Source organism: Hemitrygon akajei, chromosome 3 (genome assembly GCF_048418815.1).
Source record: "Hemitrygon akajei chromosome 3, sHemAka1.3, whole genome shotgun sequence".
Lineage (NCBI taxonomy): Eukaryota > Metazoa > Chordata > Chondrichthyes > Myliobatiformes > Dasyatidae > Hemitrygon > Hemitrygon akajei.
In genome coordinates, this window is record NC_133126.1 from 118,410,925 (window position 1) to 118,430,656 (window position 19,732).

Consider the following 19,732-nt stretch of genomic DNA (forward strand, 5'->3'; position numbering starts at 1 on the left):
TTGGCTCTTGGTTCTCTGACTTCTTTCTCCTGAAGTTAATACTCAGCTCCTTGATCTTGTTGACTTTATGTAATATGGGATTAATTTGCAGAGAGAGAAGGAAGGAACAAAGAGAATGTTTGTGACAGGGTAGAGAAAATTGATGTAGTAGTGGTGGTTTTGGGGGAAGAGAAGGGCAAAAGCTGATGTTTCTGAGTCAGCAACCACTGGAAGTTGCCAATTGCGTGGTTGCACTACAGTTGATGATGTCTGAGGTATCAGTGGTTGAAATTCCCGAATGTTGCCCAGAGCTCCAGGATGTTTGCATGCAGCTCTGCTTTGAGCTGGGTAGTCGAGGAAGTGCACCCAACAATCCCTGCTTATCCTACCAGCCACTTGTAAGTGACTATGTTTCCCACATCATCCTCAAGAGCCACTTGGAAACTTAAAATTAGAGTGAAATATATGACCTTTGATGCCAAGCATCTGCCCAAAGAAAGTTCTTAATTGTACACCACTCTTTCCTTCATATGTTTTTCTAGACTACAATCTAATTGTCTGACCTCTCAAACAGATGTTAAAGAAAAGAATACAGTACCATTCAGCACCAACTTTTGGTGAAGAACAAGGATAATGTTCTGGTACATTGGAGAGCATACTTAGTGTGAAGGAAGGATGTTGTTTCCAGAAGGAATGTGTGATCATCACTCTAGTGCTCTGAACTCGGATGCATCTAACAATGGTAGATTTGAAGAACAAGGTTAAGTCGGTTTTTCCCTTGTGTTGCTTCACTCACTATCTGTCACGGACCCTGTCTGGCAGCTCTGTCCTTCAGGACTCAATGGTAACTCTGGAAGATGAACATTGGAGTCTCTCACAATCTGTGTCCTTGTTACTTACAGTGCTTCTTCCAAGTATTATTCAACGTGGAGAAGCACTGATTCATCAGCTGAGTGAGAACGTCATGTGCTAATGAGGAGAAGGTTTCCTTGCCCATGTTTGACCTAATGCCCCATGGAATCAGTGAAGGAGACTCCCAAGGTGGCTCACTCCCTGCTGCACATCACCGTTCCATCACTTTTCGTGGGCCTCTCCCGTTAGTGTAACTAGATAGATCCAGAATGCGATAGAAGGGTCTGACATATTATCAGTAGGGTTTGATTCTGTGAGTAGAAGCATATCAGACTGTTACCTGCATGGGCTCCCAATTTAGGTACAAATCTCCAAATCATTTGCGAAGGACTTCACAAAATCATTGCCTCAGTGCTCATGAGAACTCTTTATCCCAGCACAAGCCAGAGTCAGTGGAACTGCCCTCTATCATCATGTTTCATTGTGTATGTATCTGTAGCTTGGCACTGCACCCTATTACAAGTTACAGCCCATGGACCCATATTGGACCTGGAACCTGTAAAATAGTAATAGGTTGTGTACTTGTGGGAGGATAAAAAATGGAATAAAATAGCATATATAAAATTATTAATTTGTTAATCTTAACCAAGAAACAGAAGTTGACTTATGAATTGACCTTCTTTTAAGCCATTCTGACAATACCAATGTTGACTGTTGAAGTGAGTGGTGGCCTGGTTATACTGAATGTCAGTGAAGTACAGAAGAACATCAATGCTCATCTATATTACTGGGAGAAAGGAGTGGAGCAGCAGGTAGGAAACTTGTTATAATTGCTTGGTTAAACACATTAATGCCTGTCATGGCGTTTGACTTTGCCGTCTAAAACAGATAATATTGGAAATGCTCAATAGGTTGGGCAGCATCTGCGAAGAGAGAAACAGAGTTAATCTTTCAGGCCAATTACCTTTTCTTAGAAAGCACAAGAAGCTAAAGTGAGTAAGCAGAGTTAGGTACAAGTCAGCAATCAACTAAATGAAAGATAAGCAGGTTCCACTGAGCTATAGACAATGGTCATTTCTCAGTCAGTTTGCTGTCCATTGCATTTTCCTGTAGATTAAAAATAGTGTTTAGTTCTCCTATTCCATTTTGTGTTTATTAATTCCAGGTCATGAGTGTTTTTATGGACCAAAATCAGAGACCTTACTATCTCCACGTGCAGAAGGGAGTCACATACTGTTTCCAAGCACAGCTCTGTATCTTAGAATACAATAAATCCAGTTCCTTCAGCGACATTATCTGTGAGGCAGTCAGTGGCGGTGAGTAGATTTTATTTACCAGGGAGATACTGCAACTATGGAAGTTACACACCCTTTTAAAGATTCCTTGGTGAACCATAAGTGGTATCGGTGTTATGTTGAAGGCCCATCTGCTTAACTTAGTCATTCCAACACTAATTCTCCACTCCATTCTCTTTACATCGTTCTTCATCTAATTTAATCCAAATTCCCCACTTCCTTATCCCTATAATTGTAGTTGTAGTTCTATGAAATGGCAATATAATTATGTCTCAATGCCTCAAATTCATCTGCACACACTCCAGGTAAAGAGCATAAAGTATAATTTAGTTTGATTTCTTAGTGACTATGGAGTCATAGCGTTGCACAGCACATTAAGGAGGCTTTGCCCCAACATGTATGTACCTAACTCTTTGCTTATCTAATTCCTTTTGCCTGCATGAGGACTGTAGCCTTCTATGTCTTCCATATTTGAGTACCTGTCTAAATGACTCTTAAATGTAGTGATTATATCTGATTCCATGACTTCCTCTTATCCCTCTTTCCAAATGTCAATCACTCTCTGTGTAAAAATTTTTCTCCTCAGATTCTCTTTAAAACTCTTTCTTCCCATAAATTTATGCCCTAATTTTCTGAGACCTCTACTATGGGGAAAAGATTCTTTAAAGGCAATCTATTCTTTTTATGCTTCTCATAATTTTATGTACTTCTATTTGGTCACCTTTCAGCTCTGTTCCAGGGAAAACAAACCCAGCCTATTCACTCTTTCCAATTAACTGAAGTCATCCAATCCAGACAACATACTGATGAATCTGCAGCAAACCTTTCCTAAAATGTACATGGTACTTCTAGTGCAATCAAACCAGCAGTACATTCTATCCTCCCATGTACAAAGGCAAGCATTCCATCTGTCTTCTTCACCACTATCTACCTGTGTTGCCACTTTCAGGGAACTATGAACTTGAGCTCCCAACTCTCTGTTCATTAACATCCCTTAGGCCCATACCATATGCTGTAAATGTCTTACACTTACTTGACTTCCCAAAATGATCACTTGTTAAGATTAGTTTCATCTGCCTGAGTGCTCCCAAGTTTCCAACTCATCTATACCCCGCTGTTGCCTTAAACAACCTTCATCACCAGCCACCACACCAATTTTTGTGTCATCAACTAATCATATCTATCTCATTTATCTCCTCATACAACTTGTTAAACATCACATGTGATGGAATTAATTTGGCAGCTTTACATCTTTCTGCATGTTTGAGGATGATTCCCTGGGTAGTCCTCTGTTAACCATCATTGCCAGTTTATCATTGTTTCCAAATTTAGATGTTGTTGTTATGATTTCAAAAGTCATGTCATTGATATAGAGTGAACAGCAATCCTACTTGGATCGAACGTTCATCATCCTTCTCAACTCTCAAAGTTCAAAGTAAATTTATTATCAAAGTACATGCATGTCACCATATACAACCATGAGATTCGTTCTCTTGCAGGCATACTCAATAAAACCAATAATCATAATAAAATCATTGAGACTGTACCCAACAAGGTGGACAACCAGTGTGCAAAAGACAACAAATTGTTCAAATACAAAAGAAGAGACAGAATAATAATAACAAATAAGCAATAAATATCAAGAACATTGGATGAAGAGACCTTCAAAGTTGGTCTATAGATTGTGGGAACAGTTCAGTGATGGGCAAGTGAAGATGAGTGAAGTTATCCCCTTTGGTTCAAGTGCCTATAGGTTGAGGGGCAATAACTGTTCCTGAACTTGATGGTGTGAGGCCTAAGGCTCCTGTACCTTCTTTCTGCTGGCAGTGAGAAGAGAGCCTGACCTGGGTGGTGGGGTTCCCAGATGATGGATGCTGCTTTCCTGCAACAACGCTCTGTATAGCTGTGCTCAGTGGTGAGGAGGGCTTTTCCTGTGATGGTCTGGGCCATATCCATTACTTTTTGTAGGATTTTCCGTTCAATGGCATTGGTGCTTCAATACCAGTCTGTGATGCAGCCAGTCAATATACCCTCCATCATATATCTATAGACATGTGTCAAAGTTTTAGGTGTCATGCCAAATCTTCACAAACTTCTAAGAAAGTAGAGGCGCTGTCCTGTTTTCTGTGTAATTGCATTTATGTGCTGGTCCAACAACTGTTCCACTGAAATGATAATACCGGATAGTTTAAAATTGCTGACTCTCTCCAGCTTTGATCCCCTGATGAGGGCTGGCTTATGGACCTGAAGTCAATAATCATCTCCTTGGTTTTGCTGACATTGAGTCAGAGGTTGTTGTTGTGGCACCACTCAGCCAGATTTTCAGTATGTTGATTCACCACCATCTTTGATTCTGCAAATGACAGTGGTGTCATCTGCAAATTTAAATCTATTATTGGAGCTGTGCTTAGTTACACAATCATAAATGTAAATTGAGTAGATCAGGGGGCTAAGCACACAGTCTTGTGGTGCACCTCTGCTGATGGAGATTGTGGAGGAGATGTTGTTGCCAATCTAAACTGACTGGGATCTGCAAGTGAGGAAATCAAGGATCCAATTGCACAAGTGGTTACTGAGGCCAAGGTCTTTAGGCTTATTGAATAGTTTTGAGGGGATGATGGTATTGAATGCCAAGCTGTGGTCAATAACGAGCAGTCTGATGTGTGCATCCTTGTTGTCCAGGTATTGCAGGGTTCAGTGAAGAGCCAATGAAATGGCATCTTTTGTAGACCTGTTGTGCCAGTAAGCAAATTGGAGCAGATCCCAGTTGCTTCTCAGGCAGGTGTTGATATGTTTCATCACCAACCTCTCAAAACACTTCATCACTGTGAAGTAAGTTCAATCGGATGATAGTCATTGAGGCAGGTTACCACATTCTTCTTAGGCACTGGTATAATTGAAGCCTGCTTGAAGTAGCGTGGGTAGCTCAGACTGCCAAAGCAAGAGGTTAAAGATCTCAGTGAACATGCCAGCCAGTTGATCAGCACAGGTCTTTATTACTTGGCCAGGTACCCCACCTGGACTGGATGCTTCCTGTGGGTTCACCCTCCTGAAGGATGCTCTCAATCGGCCTCAGACTGAAATCGGGGGCTGTGGGAGTTTGTGATAGTACTTCCACATTTTAATGGTCAAAGGGAGCATAGAAAGCATTGATCTCATCTTGTAGTGAAGCCCTGACATCACCTATGTCACTTGATTTCACTTTGTAAAAGGTGATAACACTCAAGTCCTGCCACAACTGTCGAGTGTCATTTATTAATTCAAGTTTAGTCCGGAATTCCGATTTCTCCCATGAGATGGCTTTCAGGAGACTGTATCTGAATCTCTTGTAAATTACTTGGGCACCAGACTTGAAGGCTTCGGATTTGGCCCTCAGTAGATTGCGGAAATTATGGTTCATCCAGGGCTTCAGGTTGGCGAAGACCCTGAGTGACTATGTATAGACACACACTCAATTATGGCTGTTTTTATGAAGTCCATGACACCCATTCATTTAGATCCACGGATGAGTTCTTGAACATGGCCCCGTCCACTGACTTGAGCAATCCTGACCTCTTTGTAGTCCTAATCTCCGGGGCTTTGCTCTTTGGCCTCTGCCTGTATGCAGATAGGAGAAAGACAGCCAAGTGATCAGATTTCCCAAAATATGGTCTGGGCATGAAACGGTAGCTATTCCGTATCTTAGTGTAGCAGTAGTTTAAAGTAATGCACACAAAATGCTGGAGGAACTCAGCAGGCCAGTAAACAGATGACATTTTAAGCCAAGACCCTTCATCGGGACAGCAGTGGCATAGCAGTAGTCCAGTGTGTTGCGACCACTGGTGCTACAGTTTATATACTGATAGTAATTGGAAAGGGATTTCTTCAAGCAATCCTGATGGAAATCCACGAGTATGATTTGTAATGCTACTTCTTGTTTGATGATGGCGTCATACAGTATAAGACCATAAGATATAGTAGCAGAAGTAGGCCATGCAGCCCATCGAGTCTGCTCCGTCATTCAATCATGGGCTGATCCAATTCTTCCAGTTATCCCCACTCCCCTGCCTTCTCCCCATGCCCTGTGATGCCCTGGCTAATCAGGAACCTATCTTTCTCTGCCTTAAATACACGCAATGACTTGGCCTCCACAGCCATTTGTGGCAACAAATTCCACAGATTTACCACCCTCTGAATAAAGTAATTTCTCCGCATCTCTGTTCTAAATGGACGTCTTTCAATCTTGAAGTTGTGCCCTCTTTTCCTAGACTCCCCTACCATGGGAAATAACTTTACCATATCTAATCTGTTCAGGCTTTTTAACATTCAGAATGTTTCTATGAGATCTCCCTCATTCTCCTGAACTCCAGGGAATACAGCCCAAGAGCTGCCAGATGTTCTTCATACGGTAACCCTTTCATTCCTGGAATCATTCTTGTGAATCTTCTCTGAACCCTCACCAATGCCAGTATATCCGTTCTAAAATGAGCCCTTAAGCACCTCATTATAGTCGGCCGCTGATGGCATGTAAACTGCGGTCATGATCGTGGAGCGGAACTCTCTTAGTAAATAGAACTGTTGGCATTTGATCGTTAGATGTTCAAGGTTGGGTGAACACGAGTATGACAAAACTGCCACATTGGAGTGTAATGTTCAGTCAGGTTCATGGGTCTGGCAAGTGATCCAGAAAGCACTCTCTGCAAATATGTCTATTAATCATTTACTTCCAAACAGTAAAAATTCAACTCAGCATTCATGTTTCTCTATTTACAGACAATACTAAGCTGAATACTCAACAGACATGCATCCATTTAACAAACATACTTAGTTAAAACAGCATACCTTCCCAATGACCATGTCTTAAACAAAGGAAGAAGAGAGCAAGCCCCTTCCATGTCCAGAATATTTGAAGTGGGACACCAACCAGCTATCCACTGGGAAAAGCAGCTGCAGTTTCTAAACTAACCAATCACAATGAAAGTGACTTTCAACAATCAGAATAAGGCACACCCCACCCCCCGCAAAGCACCATGGGAGTCTACCATGAAACACATACCCCCACCTTTTGTCTTTTCTGAATCAGCAGTTCAGTCCAACGTGTACCTAGAAGCCTTCAGGTCTGATGTACACAGAGTAAGCCATGTCTTGCTGAAACACAGAAGGCAGCAACCCTCATTTCTCTATGATACATCAATCTTGTCCTCAGGTCCTCAAATTCATCCTCAAATTTGTTCTCCAGCGACTGCACATTTGCTAACAAAATGCTGGGTAGAGGGTCCTCACCCCTCTCCCTTTTCTATTCTCTATTCCACAGCTTGATAATGTCTTTTTGCCCATCCCTAAACTGCACAAAATCCGGCTATACATATTTATTAACTTATGCATGTGATACCTTATTTAGTGTTGTTTGGAAATTTCAGTAAATTATATCCATTGCATTAATCCTGTTACCTCCTCAAATAATTCAGTTAGGTTAGAGAAGCATGATTTCTATTTTGTTTTTGAACCTTGACTGTTCAATAGTTGTACTTCTGCTTTCTAAATATCTTTCCCATGTTTTATTCACCAAGTTGGTACCTGTTAATTGCTTTATAAATAATTTGGTTAAACTTTCACTCAGATCACTTCAATTCCCTTGACTTCCAAATATTTTGATCAACTGTGCTTTTACCAGGATGCCATTTGAAATAGGAATCCCCCTTACTCATGTCTTTAACAGTTTAGTCTTGCCTCTTCTCTATTTGCTATTTACATTCCAGTAAGACTGTTTTCACCAGCAACCCTCACTCCTCCCTGTATGTTTCTCACCCTGCTCCTTCAGAATTTGTCTACACAGTCACTGGACACTTACCAGTTGCTTACCTGTCCTTTCTTATATGAGTTTAGAGTCTCTGTGACCGAAGTTTATGTCACCACAGGGATAAATGAATTCAGCTCCAACCTGTCCATATCCAACATCTAGGTACTCTCCTTCCAAGGAGTCACAGAATACAGTTTAGTAAAGTATGTGGTCAGTTTGATGGGAGTGGTGTTCAATTGCCCTATTTGACAATGGGACACTGAGAAAGAGACAGAGAAAGAGATAAAGTACAGAAGCAAGCCCTTCCAAAGACATGCAAGCATCAACCACCCATTTATGCTAATACTACCTTCATCCCATTTAATTCTCTCAACATTCTGATCAGTTCTCCTCAGTGTCTCAATTCACCTGCACATTAAAAGCAATTTACAGTGGCCAGTTAAACTACCTGCCAGCTGGTGGTGTTGCGGCATTCTCACCGGACTTCGAGACAAGTGGTCACTGGTTCGAATCCAGCTGCCTCCTTGTACGCTTTCCATCCGTGCTGGGTTGAGCTTTGAGCTACAAACTCGGCCTCATAAAAAACGGATGAATGCTGAAGAAACTGCAAGATTGCCATCCGATGCACCACAAGGCACAGAGAGGAATAACACCATTAACCTACAAACCAGCACGTCTCTGGGATGTGGGAAGAAACCAGAGCTTCTGCAGGAAACCTGCATGGTCACAGGGAGGATGTGAAAACTCGATACAGACGGCAGCCGAGGTCAGGATTGAACCGAGGTATCTGGTGCTGTGAGGTAGTGGCTCTACTACTGTGCAGCCCTAAAGCCTTAAAACCCTACGCACCACAGGATTAGGTACTGATCAAAGAATAGTTGATGTCAGAACAATTATTCAGCATTATAACCCATCAAGCTCATCTGAACTTCTATTGAATTTCCATGCTTTGCTCCATATCTCTGAAATCGTCTATAAAAGTTGAATAAGTGATATAATTCTAATATTGTTCTCGTTCCTATAGACATCACATCCAGTGGAAACCTGGTGACAGTCACTATTGTGTTACTCCTTGGAGTGTGTTTTCCAGTGGCTGCACTGTTTTGCATAGTGAAGTTCTGCTGCAACCCTCGGCATGTATGTTTACCGAAAATTTCAGTCCCTCACGTCCCAGTAAGTACCTGACATGCAAGCACTCAAATGCGTACACGCATGACAGCCCTCAAGGGCTGAACTGTGATTGTAAATACATAGTTGTGCTGTTGCTGCTTTAATCATTTAGTAATTGCTGATTGGTTTATTATTGTCACAGACTGAGATATAGTGAAAAGCTTTGCATGTCAATCAGACCGACCCATGCCAATTGAAGTAGTGCAAGAACGAAAAGTAAACCCAGAATACAGAATATAGTGTTATATTTATAAATGCAGTGCAGTGCAGGTAGCCAGCTAAAGTTCAAAAGCCATGGCGAGGCAGACTGAGAGAGCAAGAGTTCAAATTTCTCATATCTGTTAAAAGAGGGATAGAATCAAACCTAGAATCTAGTGGTATGTGCTTTCTAGATGTACTATCTTCTGCCTGTTAGGAGAGGGCAGAGGAAAGAATGGCCAGGGTGGGATTATGCTGTCTGAGGAAAGTGGGAAGTGTGGATGGAGTCAACGGAGGGGTGGGTGGTTTGCATAACGGACAGGGGTTGAGTTCACAACTCTCTCTAATTTTCTATGTAATGCTATGCTATGATCTATCTGGATAGGATTATTTCTATGGCACACCTGTAAAAACCGATGAATCACTGTGGCCATATTGAATTTCCTTAACCTTCTGAGGAAGTAAAAGCGAGGGTGTGTTTTCTTAACCATAACATCTGCATAGCCAGAATATTTTTCAGGGTTTTGGGGTGTCATCCAGAAGCTAATGCTTAATGCTAATGTGACTGAATGCGAGAGGGCAACACTGAGCTAGCAACCACTGCATCTCTGGTGAAGGTGCACCTACTCAGCTGTTGAAGAGGGAACTCCAGTATTTAGACCCAACGACAGTTAAGGAGTAGTGACATATTTCCAAATCAGGGTGACATGCAGGAGAATCTGCAAGCGGTGGCCTGCCACCATTGTCCTTTTGGAGCTCCGTGGAGCCAGAGATTGTGAAGTGTGTTGGAGAAAGCTCCTTGTGGGCTTTGCACGCCAATTTTAAAAAGCAAACAGGGCCTCTCGAGACTTGTCTGTGGAGAGGAGATTACTTGGGTTAATAGTAACTAGAGTTAATTAGAAAGGGCCAATAAGAAGTGGGGATTGTGTGTGTCCGCCATTGTTGGAGTGGCCATTGAGTAAGTAGATAGTGTTAGAGTGGTCAGGCTTGGGCGAGAACAGGCACAGACTAGTACTTAAATTTGAGAAGTTAGAGGCATAACAAGTGTAGGCAAGATGGTAGTTCAGGCAGTGGAATGCTTCTCCTGTGAGAAGAGGGATCTCAGGGTACCTAACCGTCTCCCTTGATGACTACATCAGCAGGTAGTGCATCCAACTCCAACTCCTGATCGACAAGGTTAAGGAACTGGAGCTGGAGCTGGATACACTCAGGATCATCCAGGAGGCTGAAAACTTCATAGATGAGACATTTATTGAGGAGGTCACACCCAGAGTGCAGGCTTCAGACAGTAGATGGGAGACCACCAGGAGAGGTAAGGGGAGTAAGCAGTCAGTGTAGGGTTCCCCTGTGGCCATTCCCCTCAGCAACAAGTGTACCCTTTTGGATATTGCAGTGGGGGCATGTCCTATCAGGGCACAAAAGGTGGCACTGTAGCTGACACTGAGGCTCAATCAGGCAGAGAGGTAGCAATAGGAGGCTTGGAAGTTGTGAGTTACAGACAGGTGGCCCTATGGCCACAGAAGAGAAGCCATGATGGTGTGTTGCCTCCCAGATACTAGCATCCAGGATGTTCAGAGTGCCTGCTGAAGATTCTCACGGGGGCGGGTGAGCAATCAGAAGTCATGGTGCACATTGACCCCAATGACAAAGGCAGAAAGGGGAAGAGGTCCTACACAGTGTGTATACAGAGTTAGGGAAGAGGCTGAAGAACAGGACCTCCAAGGTAGTAATCACTGGATTACTTCCAGTGCCATGTGCTAGCCAGGGCTGGAATAGGATGGTGGTACAGATGAATGAGTGGTTAAGGAAATCGTCAAGGGGCAGGGTTTCAGAATTTTTGGATCATTGAGATCTCTTCTGGGGAAAGTATGACCTGTATAAAAAGAACAGGTTACACCTGTAAAGCAGGGCAATACCTGCATGGTTTTCTGAAGGTGAAATCTTGACTGACAGATTTGTTGGAATTCTTAGAAGAAATAACAGGCAGTATAGACAAAGGAGAGTCAGTGGATGTTGTTTACTTAGATTTTCAGAAGGATTTGACAAGGTGCCACTCATGAGGCTGCTTAACAAAATAAGAGCTTCTGGTATTACAGGAAATATTCAAGCATGGATAGAACATTGGCTAATTGGAAGCAGACAAAGAGTCAGAATTTTGGCTGGCTGCCGGTGATAAGTGGTGTTCTGCAGAGGTCGGTATTGAAACATAGGAACATAGAAAACCTAAAGCACAACACAGGCCCTTCGGCCCACAAAGTTGTACCGAACATGTACCTTACAAAGTTGTACCTTAGAAATTACTAGGCTTACCTATAGCCCTCTATTTTTCTAAGCTCCATGTACCTATCCAAAAGTCTCTTAAAAGACCCTATCGTATCCGCCTCCACCACTGTCGCTGGCAGCCCACCCATGCACTCACCACTCTCTGAGTAAAAACTTACCCCTGACATCTCCTATGTACCTACTCCCCAGCACCCTAAACCTGTGTCCTCTTGTGGGATCACTTCTTTTCATGTTATATGCTAATGATTTGGATAATGGAAGTAATGGTTTTGTGGCCAAGTTTGCAGATGAATCAAAGTGGAGGGGCAGGTAGTGTTGAGAAAGCAGGGAGGCTGCATGAAGACTTGGATAGATTGGGAGAATGGGCAAAGAAATGGAAGATGGAATATAGTGCATGGTAGTGTGTGGTCATGCACTTTGGTAGAAGGAATATTTTGGCAAGGATTATTTTCTAAATTGGGAGAAAATTAAAAAAAGTCAGAGGTGCAAAGGGACTTGGGAGTCCTTATGCAGGATTCCCTAGCAGTTAACTTGAGTTAGTGGTAAGGAGGGAAAATTCAATGTTAGCATTCATTTTGAGTGGCCTAGAATATAGGAGCAAGGATATGATGCTGAAACATTATAAGGCATTGAGCAGATCACACTTTGTGTATTGTGTGCAGTTTTGGGCTCCTTATCTAAGAATAGGCATGCTGGCATTGGAAATGGTCCAGGGGAGTTCCACGTGAATGATTCCAGAATGAAAGGGTTAATCTATGGAGAGCTTTTGATGGCTCTGGGCCTGTACTTGCTGCAGCTTCGAAGAATGAGGGGGGAAATCTCATTGAAAGGCCTAGACAGAGTGGAATTGGAGGAGGGTTCATTAGTCAGGGCATCAAAGGTTATGGGAAGAAGGCAGGAGAATGGGTGAGAGGGGTAATAAATCAGCCATGATGGAATGGCGGAGCAGACTCGATGGGCTGAGTGGCACAATTCTGTTCCTAGGTCTTCTGGTCGTATCGTCTAATGGAAATCATGGGGTTGGAGTGGTGCTGTTGGTGTGGTCTTGTTTGTAGATGGTTTGCAGTGCAGCTACTGTGTGTTGGCAATAGATGGCATGCTATCACAACAGATCTCTTTATTTTGAACAGTGCCAAATTTTAGAGCTGTTTCCTGCCATTGCACTCACTGAGGCAATAGTAAAGCATTCCATCACATTCCTGGCTGCCACCTTATAAAAAGTGGAAAGGCACTGAAGAATCAGGAAATAAGGTGACTAGCATCAACCTCTAACCTCTCTTCTAACCAGAGTATTTATGTAGCTGGTTTGCTTGAGTTTTGGGTCAATGGTGAGCTCCAAGAAGTTGAAAATGGTAAACTGTGAGGATAATGCCATTGAAAGTCAAGGACAGAGTCATAGAGTCGTAGAAAACTACTGCACAGAAACGGGTCTTTCAGCCCCTCTAGTGCATTTAAGCTGCCCAGTCCCACCAATCTGCACATAGGCCATAGCTCTCCATACCCTTCCTATCCATGTACCTATTCAACTTTCTCTTAAACATTAAAATCGAAATCGTATCCACCACTTGCGCTGGCAGATACTCCACACTCTCAACACCCTCTGAGTGAAGAACTTTCCATTTGTTCCCTTTAAGCATTTTGGCCTTCACTCTTAACCCATGAACTCTCGTTGTAATCTCACCCAAGCTCAGTGGAAAGAGCTTGCTTGCATTTACCCTATCTATACCCCTCATAATTTTGTATTCCTATCAAATCTCTCCTCAATCTTCTACATTCTAGGGAATAAAGTTCTAAAGTTCTAACCTATAACTATAACTCAATAACTATAATTCTTTTCCTACAACTCAGGTCCTCCAGTCCTAGCAATATCCTTGTAAATTTTCTCTGGACTTTTTCAATTTTATTTACATCTTTCCTGTAGGTAGGTAACCAAAACGGCACACAGTACTCCAAATTAAGCCTCACTGACTTCTTAAACAACTTCAACATAACATCTCAACTTCTGTACTCAATTCTTTGATCTATAAAGACAAATGTGCCAAAAGCAAAAAGCAAAAGATAGGTGGTGAAGATGATGTAAATGATCACATTATTGAAAATGGCCATTGCCTGGTAATTTTGTGTCAAGAACTTGCTTTATAATTATGAAATCCTCAATGGAGTCATGAATTTCCTGTATGTAATTCATACTGCTTCATTTTCCAATATTTTGCAAATGTGATTGAGCATTGAGCAATCATAGGCAAACCTGTCCCCTTCTGATATAATGAAACAGGATTTGCCCAAAGGAACTCCTGCAGGAATGTCTGGGGTCTAAATGATTGGTCTCCAGAACTAGATCTGTATTCATTTGATTGAGGTCTGACTCCAGCCTTTGAAATGATTTCCCCTTGATGACCATTGACTTCAGCTTTACCACAATTCCTTGATATCACATTTTATTAAATGCTGTCAAGGTTATTCTGGAGTACTTCCCTTTACTTGGAAAAGTGATCCTAGAAAACCCTATACATGAATATTGGTTCAGCATATTATTTCTGAATATGAAACCTCACTGCACAGTCAACAAGACCTTCAATCATCTTCCTGATGATTGAGAGCAGACTGAATGCGTTGAGGTTAGCTAGAATAGATTTATCTTCGTTTCTGCAAACAGTTCCAAAATAGTGGTGAAGAAGGTGACTGACACAGTTATCTTCATTGATCATGGAACTAAGTATGAGTTGGATGTTATGTTACAAACATACAACACACTGGTGAGACCACACTCAGTCTTTTTCCTTTGGCAGGAGAGCCTTAAACTAGATCACAAAGAAATAAAGTGAGAGGGTAAATATTTAAAGGGGATATGATAGGCAACATTTTCACACAGAGAGTAGTGATATGAAAGGCTACAATAAAATAAATGTCATGGTATTTCCATTTGTGGGGCAGTCACAGAGCATGGGATCTATCAATTAAGATCAGAGGTCAGACATTTAGATCTATGATGTGTAGAAATTTCTTATAGAGGGTGTTGGAAGACTGTAATTCTTTAACTGCTTAATCACTAATATTTAAAGAGGGGATAGATAAAATTTTAAAACACCAGGGAAATGAGGACTATTGGAAATGACACAGAAGAGGAGTTGAGACTTGGGGAAAATCAGCCATGATCACATTGTATGGTGGGGCAGGTTTTAGGGGTAATGCTGCCTACTCTCGCTCCTAATCAGTCATTTTCTTGTGATCTAACCCATCTCACCCCCTGCTGAATGAACAGAGCAGGATACTTGATGTTGAACGGAACGTCAATTGAACCTAACAAGAAACATTTGATGATTTTTGCATGGCCCATCATCATTAACTGACTCAATTTGTTCCTGGTAACTGTTGTAACAAAAGATGTTTGTTTGACCAGTCGTTGGGTTGATTGACAAGCCCACTCCCGGGAACCACAGGAATGACCTTTAACCTTGGTCTAAGTCTAGAACCTGACAGGATTTGCTGGTCAGACCACAAAGCATGCTTCAGCCAACATAGAGTAATAGCAACACACAAGATCTCCAAACACCTCAAAGTGCAAAGCCTTGGAGAAGTGTTCAGGAGGAGCACCCTTGTTCCACTCCATCACCTGTCCACCCACTTGGGAGTGAGGAAAATTAAGTTGTAAATGATGTTGACTTTAATGTCTGCTCGGAGGCTCATGATCAAGAATAAGGTCAGAAATTTAGAAAAGAACAGCTAAAGTGTCCAGCCAGGGTGGAGTTCTGTCAATGTTTAGGCTCAAGACGATCCTGGAGTGACAACATTGGTGAACTGTATTCAATGATTTAGGATATGGAGAGATAAAAAATATTATAACATTAAATGTTTTTGTCTATTCTCTGCAGAATTTAGAAAACCTTCAAGCAGTTGTCCTGAAAGCAGAAGACTACAGCCAGGAATCATGTGCTTCTGTTGAGGTCTGGCATCATTCAGAGGCATTGATTGTTGAACACCAAGAGCTGACTGTACAGGAGAAGATAAACGACAGCATGGACATAGACATGGACATCTGGTTAATGAACTCTGTTTCATACGGGAACATTTTCCAATCCCAATGTTCAATGCAGAGAGGATATCAGTCTCAAATGAATTTGGAGCATGAGAAAATTACACTGGCAGTGCTAGCGGAATCTTATGTAAGAGGATGAACAGACTTCAGGATGCTCAACTGGTTGGAGGAATTAGAGCACTCTATCCAGTTTCTAACATGCATTGCTGTAATTCAGAGCTACATTGCAGTAAGTTGTCACAGGACATCTGGTGACAAGACAGGAGAACTGTTCCAGAAATGATTCTTCATCTCATAAATCAATAAAATCATTCATTTTCTTGCACATAATTCACTTACTATTTTAAAAAAGGATAGAAACCACCTTTATTTCACAACAGAACAATATTTGTGCCGAGCACAATGCCAAATTGCCAAACCTATTCCATCTGCATGTGATCCATAGCCCATCTTTCCCTGCATATTTATGTATTCCAAAGCACTTTGAACATCACTATCATGTTCAGCTCCACCACTTCCTTTGACAAATTACCACTCTTGGTGGAAAAGAACTTGCCCTGCATACAGTATCTCCTTTAAATATTCCCCCTCTCACTTTATATGAATGTCCTCTAGCATTTGCAATTTCTATCCTGGGAAATTGACGTTGACTGCCTACCCCTTCTCAGAATTTTATAAGCTCCTGCTATTAACCTCCAGATGAACACCCTGATATTCAGACAAACAATTAGGTTAGTGATTGTGTTCCTTTCATGGGATTCTCATGACCTCATTGACGTATGTATAGCCACAGGGCTCCCATCGTCCTGGAGACTTTGTATTCCTGCATCTGACATGGAAAGGTCTGAGAGTGCCCATCAGGTTACAAGGCTGTGGCCCTAGACTGTGCTAAAGGTCTTTCCCAGCTTGAATCACCATCTCCATTGTAATTGACTTCATTAACTGTAGACACATGCAAACTGGTGAAGTACATATAGATAATTTTTTAAAAATCTAAAATTATTTAAATATAAAGTTACTTTCATTTTATTTTTATTCATTAAAACATGTAAATTAATATGAAAAAAAGAACAATTAAGTTTCACTGCAGATATCATCCAGGACTTTAATCTCTGACCAAAGTGAAGGTTTGGTCTGGACATATTGGGGTTCACCAGAGCCAAATGCTAAACCATTAGGATTTCCAAATAGTCAGATGACAGATGATCAGATTTTTGGCTGCTTTTCCTCCTTTGCTTCTCAGCCTTATTTTCCAGTTTCTTTGAAGACATATGGGAAGTATCTCAGAGTAAACTACAAATTGCTATTGTGCATTTTAAAATGAGGCTTGTTGTCATCTATCTATTCTGAAGTACTGTTTTGACCATGACTTTAAACAGATAATTAATGGGGTAGATATTCTACTGCCCTGTGATCACCACCCAGCTACTCCCACCTGTCCTTGGCTGCCAAAGTTCTATTATTATTTATCAATAATTATTTATTATTTTAGACCCTCTGACAACATGGTGTGAAGCCAGTGGAGTTGGGGTAACTTTCCTGATCCTATTTGCTCACTAACAAATCTTGTTTCCATAGAGACCTTACAAATAGCTTTCACAAAGCTCTTTATATTTACTTCCATGTTTTGTTAATTATTACAATTGAATAAACAATCAGAAGGTCACTCTGACTTTTTAGAAGATCAATATTGCAGCAGAAGCAAGCAGAATTTAATAAAATAAATCCATTTAAGATTAATTCAGTCTATTGTTTGCAATGAATGTGGTTTTCACTTCTACATTTCTATGTTACACAGATATTCTGCAGTAGTTCCTGATTCATAGCAACACATCCAAAATGCTGGAGGAACTCAGCAGGTCAGGCAGAATCTAAGTTCCTGATTCATGTTGGGGGACAATGATTCTCTTGGGTGTTTTGCATCTGTGCATACTAAAGAAGATTAGCAAAACCACTTTCCTACACTAAATGTACATTTTTAACACATTTTTTGACCTTTTTGAATGTGCTTAGTGACTGATCCTCCACCTGCCCCTTAGTGAAGGAATTTCTCAATGGAAGCCATTAGCCTGAATGGCCAACCCCTTAATTATGGTTCATCAAGTTCATGTGGGCTCTCATCTGAGCAATCCCATCAGCCTCCTCTCCTTCGGCAGCTCAGTCTCTCTCACAAATACATCAGTTCCCCTTGATTCTTTCCCCACTTACTTACAGCAGGAGGAATTTACAGTGGCTGACTGAACATAGACTTTGAGATGTGGGAGGAAACTAGTGCACAGAGAGGAAATTCGCACGGGCACAGGAAGGACATGCAAACTCCACGCAGATAGCCTCCATGGTCAAGATTGAACCTGGGACTCCCGAGCTGTGAAGTTACTCCTTCCTTATCACCCATTTTTTTTCTAGACACCTCAGGGAATGCACAAAAACTGACTATACCTTCAGCTGATATGCATATGCACAGACCGCACACAGGGCGCAGAGGACAGTGATCAGGATCTTCATCTGCCTTTATCCAGAAGGCAAATGAAACGTTGTCCTTCATTGCTAGAGGGATTGAAATAAAGAGGATGGAGGTTATACTGCCATTCTACAGGGCACTGGTGAGGCCGTACTTCGAGTACTGCATGCAGTTCTGACCTTCCTACTTGAGGAAAGATATACTGGCTTTAGTTGTGGTGCAGAATGCGTTTACCAGGTTGGTTCTGGAGATGAGGGGACAGATCAAGTCACTTGGGATTATACTTCCTAGAAATCAGAAGAGTCTTAGAAACAGAGCAACATAGAAAACCTACAGCACAATAGAGGCCCTTCGGCCCACAAAGCTGTGCTGAACATGTCCTTACCTGAGAAATTACCTAGGGTTACCCATAGCCCTCAATTTTTCTGAGCCCCATATACCTGTCCAGGAGTCTCTTAAAAGACTCTATCATATCCGCCTCCACCACTGTCGCCGGCAGCCCATTCCACGCACTCACCACTCTCTGGCCAATGTACCGTATGCTTTGTTAACTACAGAGTCAACCTGTGCAGCAGCTTTGAGTGTCCTATGGACTTGGATCCCAAGATCCCTCTGATCCTCCACACTGCCAAGAGTCTTACCATTAATACTATATTCTGCCATCATATTTGACCTACCAAAATGAACCATCTCACACTTACCTGGGTTGAACGCCATCTGCCACTTCTCAGCCCAGTTTGCATCCTATCAATGTCCTGCTGTAACCTCTGACTGCCCTCCACACTATCCACAACACACCCAACTTTTGTGTCATCAGCAAATTTACTAACCCATCCCTCCACTTCCTCATCAAGGTCATTTATAAAAATCACTAAGAGTAGGGGTCCCAGAACAGATCCCTGAGTCACACCACTAGTGACCGACCTCCATGCAGAATATGACCCGTCTACAACCACATTTTGCCTTCTGTGAGCAAGCCAGTTCTGGATCCACAATGCAATGCCCCCTTGGATCCCATACCTCCTTACTTTCTCAATAAGCCTTGCATGGGGTACCTTAACAAATGCCTTACTGAAATCCATATACACTACATCAACTGCTCTACCTTCATCAATGTGTTTAGTCACATCCTCAAAAGAATTCAGTCAGGCTTATAAGGTACAACCTGCCTTTCACAAAGCCATGCTGACTCTTCTTTATCATATTATGCCTTTCCAAATGTTCATAAATCCTGCCTCTCCATCAACTTACCAACCACTGAAGTAAGACTCACTGGTCTATAACTTCCTGGGCTATCTCTACTCCCTTTCTTGAATAATGAAACAACATTCGCAACCCTCCAATCCTTTGGAACCTCTCCTGTCCCCATTGATGATGCAAAGATCATTGCCGGAGGCTCAGCAATCTCCTTCCTCGCCTCCCACAGTAGCCTGGAGTACATCCCGCCCAGTCCCGGTGACTTATCCAACTTGATGCTTTCCAAAAGCTCCAGCACATCCTCTTTCTTTAATATCTACATGCTCAAGCTTTTCATTCCACTGTAAGTCGTCCCTACAATCATTATGATCCTTTTCCATAGTGAATACTGAAGCAAAGGACTCATTAAGTACCTCTGCTCTCTCCTCCAGTTCCATACACACTTTCCCACTGTCACACTTGATTGGTCCTATTCTCTCACG

The 19,732-nt window shown here is 42.0% G+C and overlaps 1 protein-coding gene across 3 annotated transcripts in view; it reads left to right on the forward strand.

Moving 5' to 3' along the window:
• LOC140723612 (interleukin-20 receptor subunit beta-like) overlaps window positions 1-17,250 on the forward strand; it is an 81,070-nt gene extending 63,820 nt beyond the window's left edge. For all 3 annotated transcript variants that reach the window (XM_073038187.1, XM_073038193.1, XM_073038200.1), the window contains 4 exons: window positions 1,519-1,643; window positions 1,997-2,147; window positions 8,930-9,078; window positions 15,429-17,250. In XM_073038187.1, coding sequence (XP_072894288.1) covers window positions 1,519-1,643; window positions 1,997-2,147; window positions 8,930-9,078; window positions 15,429-15,731 — 728 coding nt within the window. In that variant the 3' untranslated portion in view covers window positions 15,732-17,250. The remainder of the gene's footprint in view (window positions 1-1,518; window positions 1,644-1,996; window positions 2,148-8,929; window positions 9,079-15,428) is intronic.
• The last annotated feature ends 2,482 nt before the right edge of the window (window positions 17,251-19,732 follow it).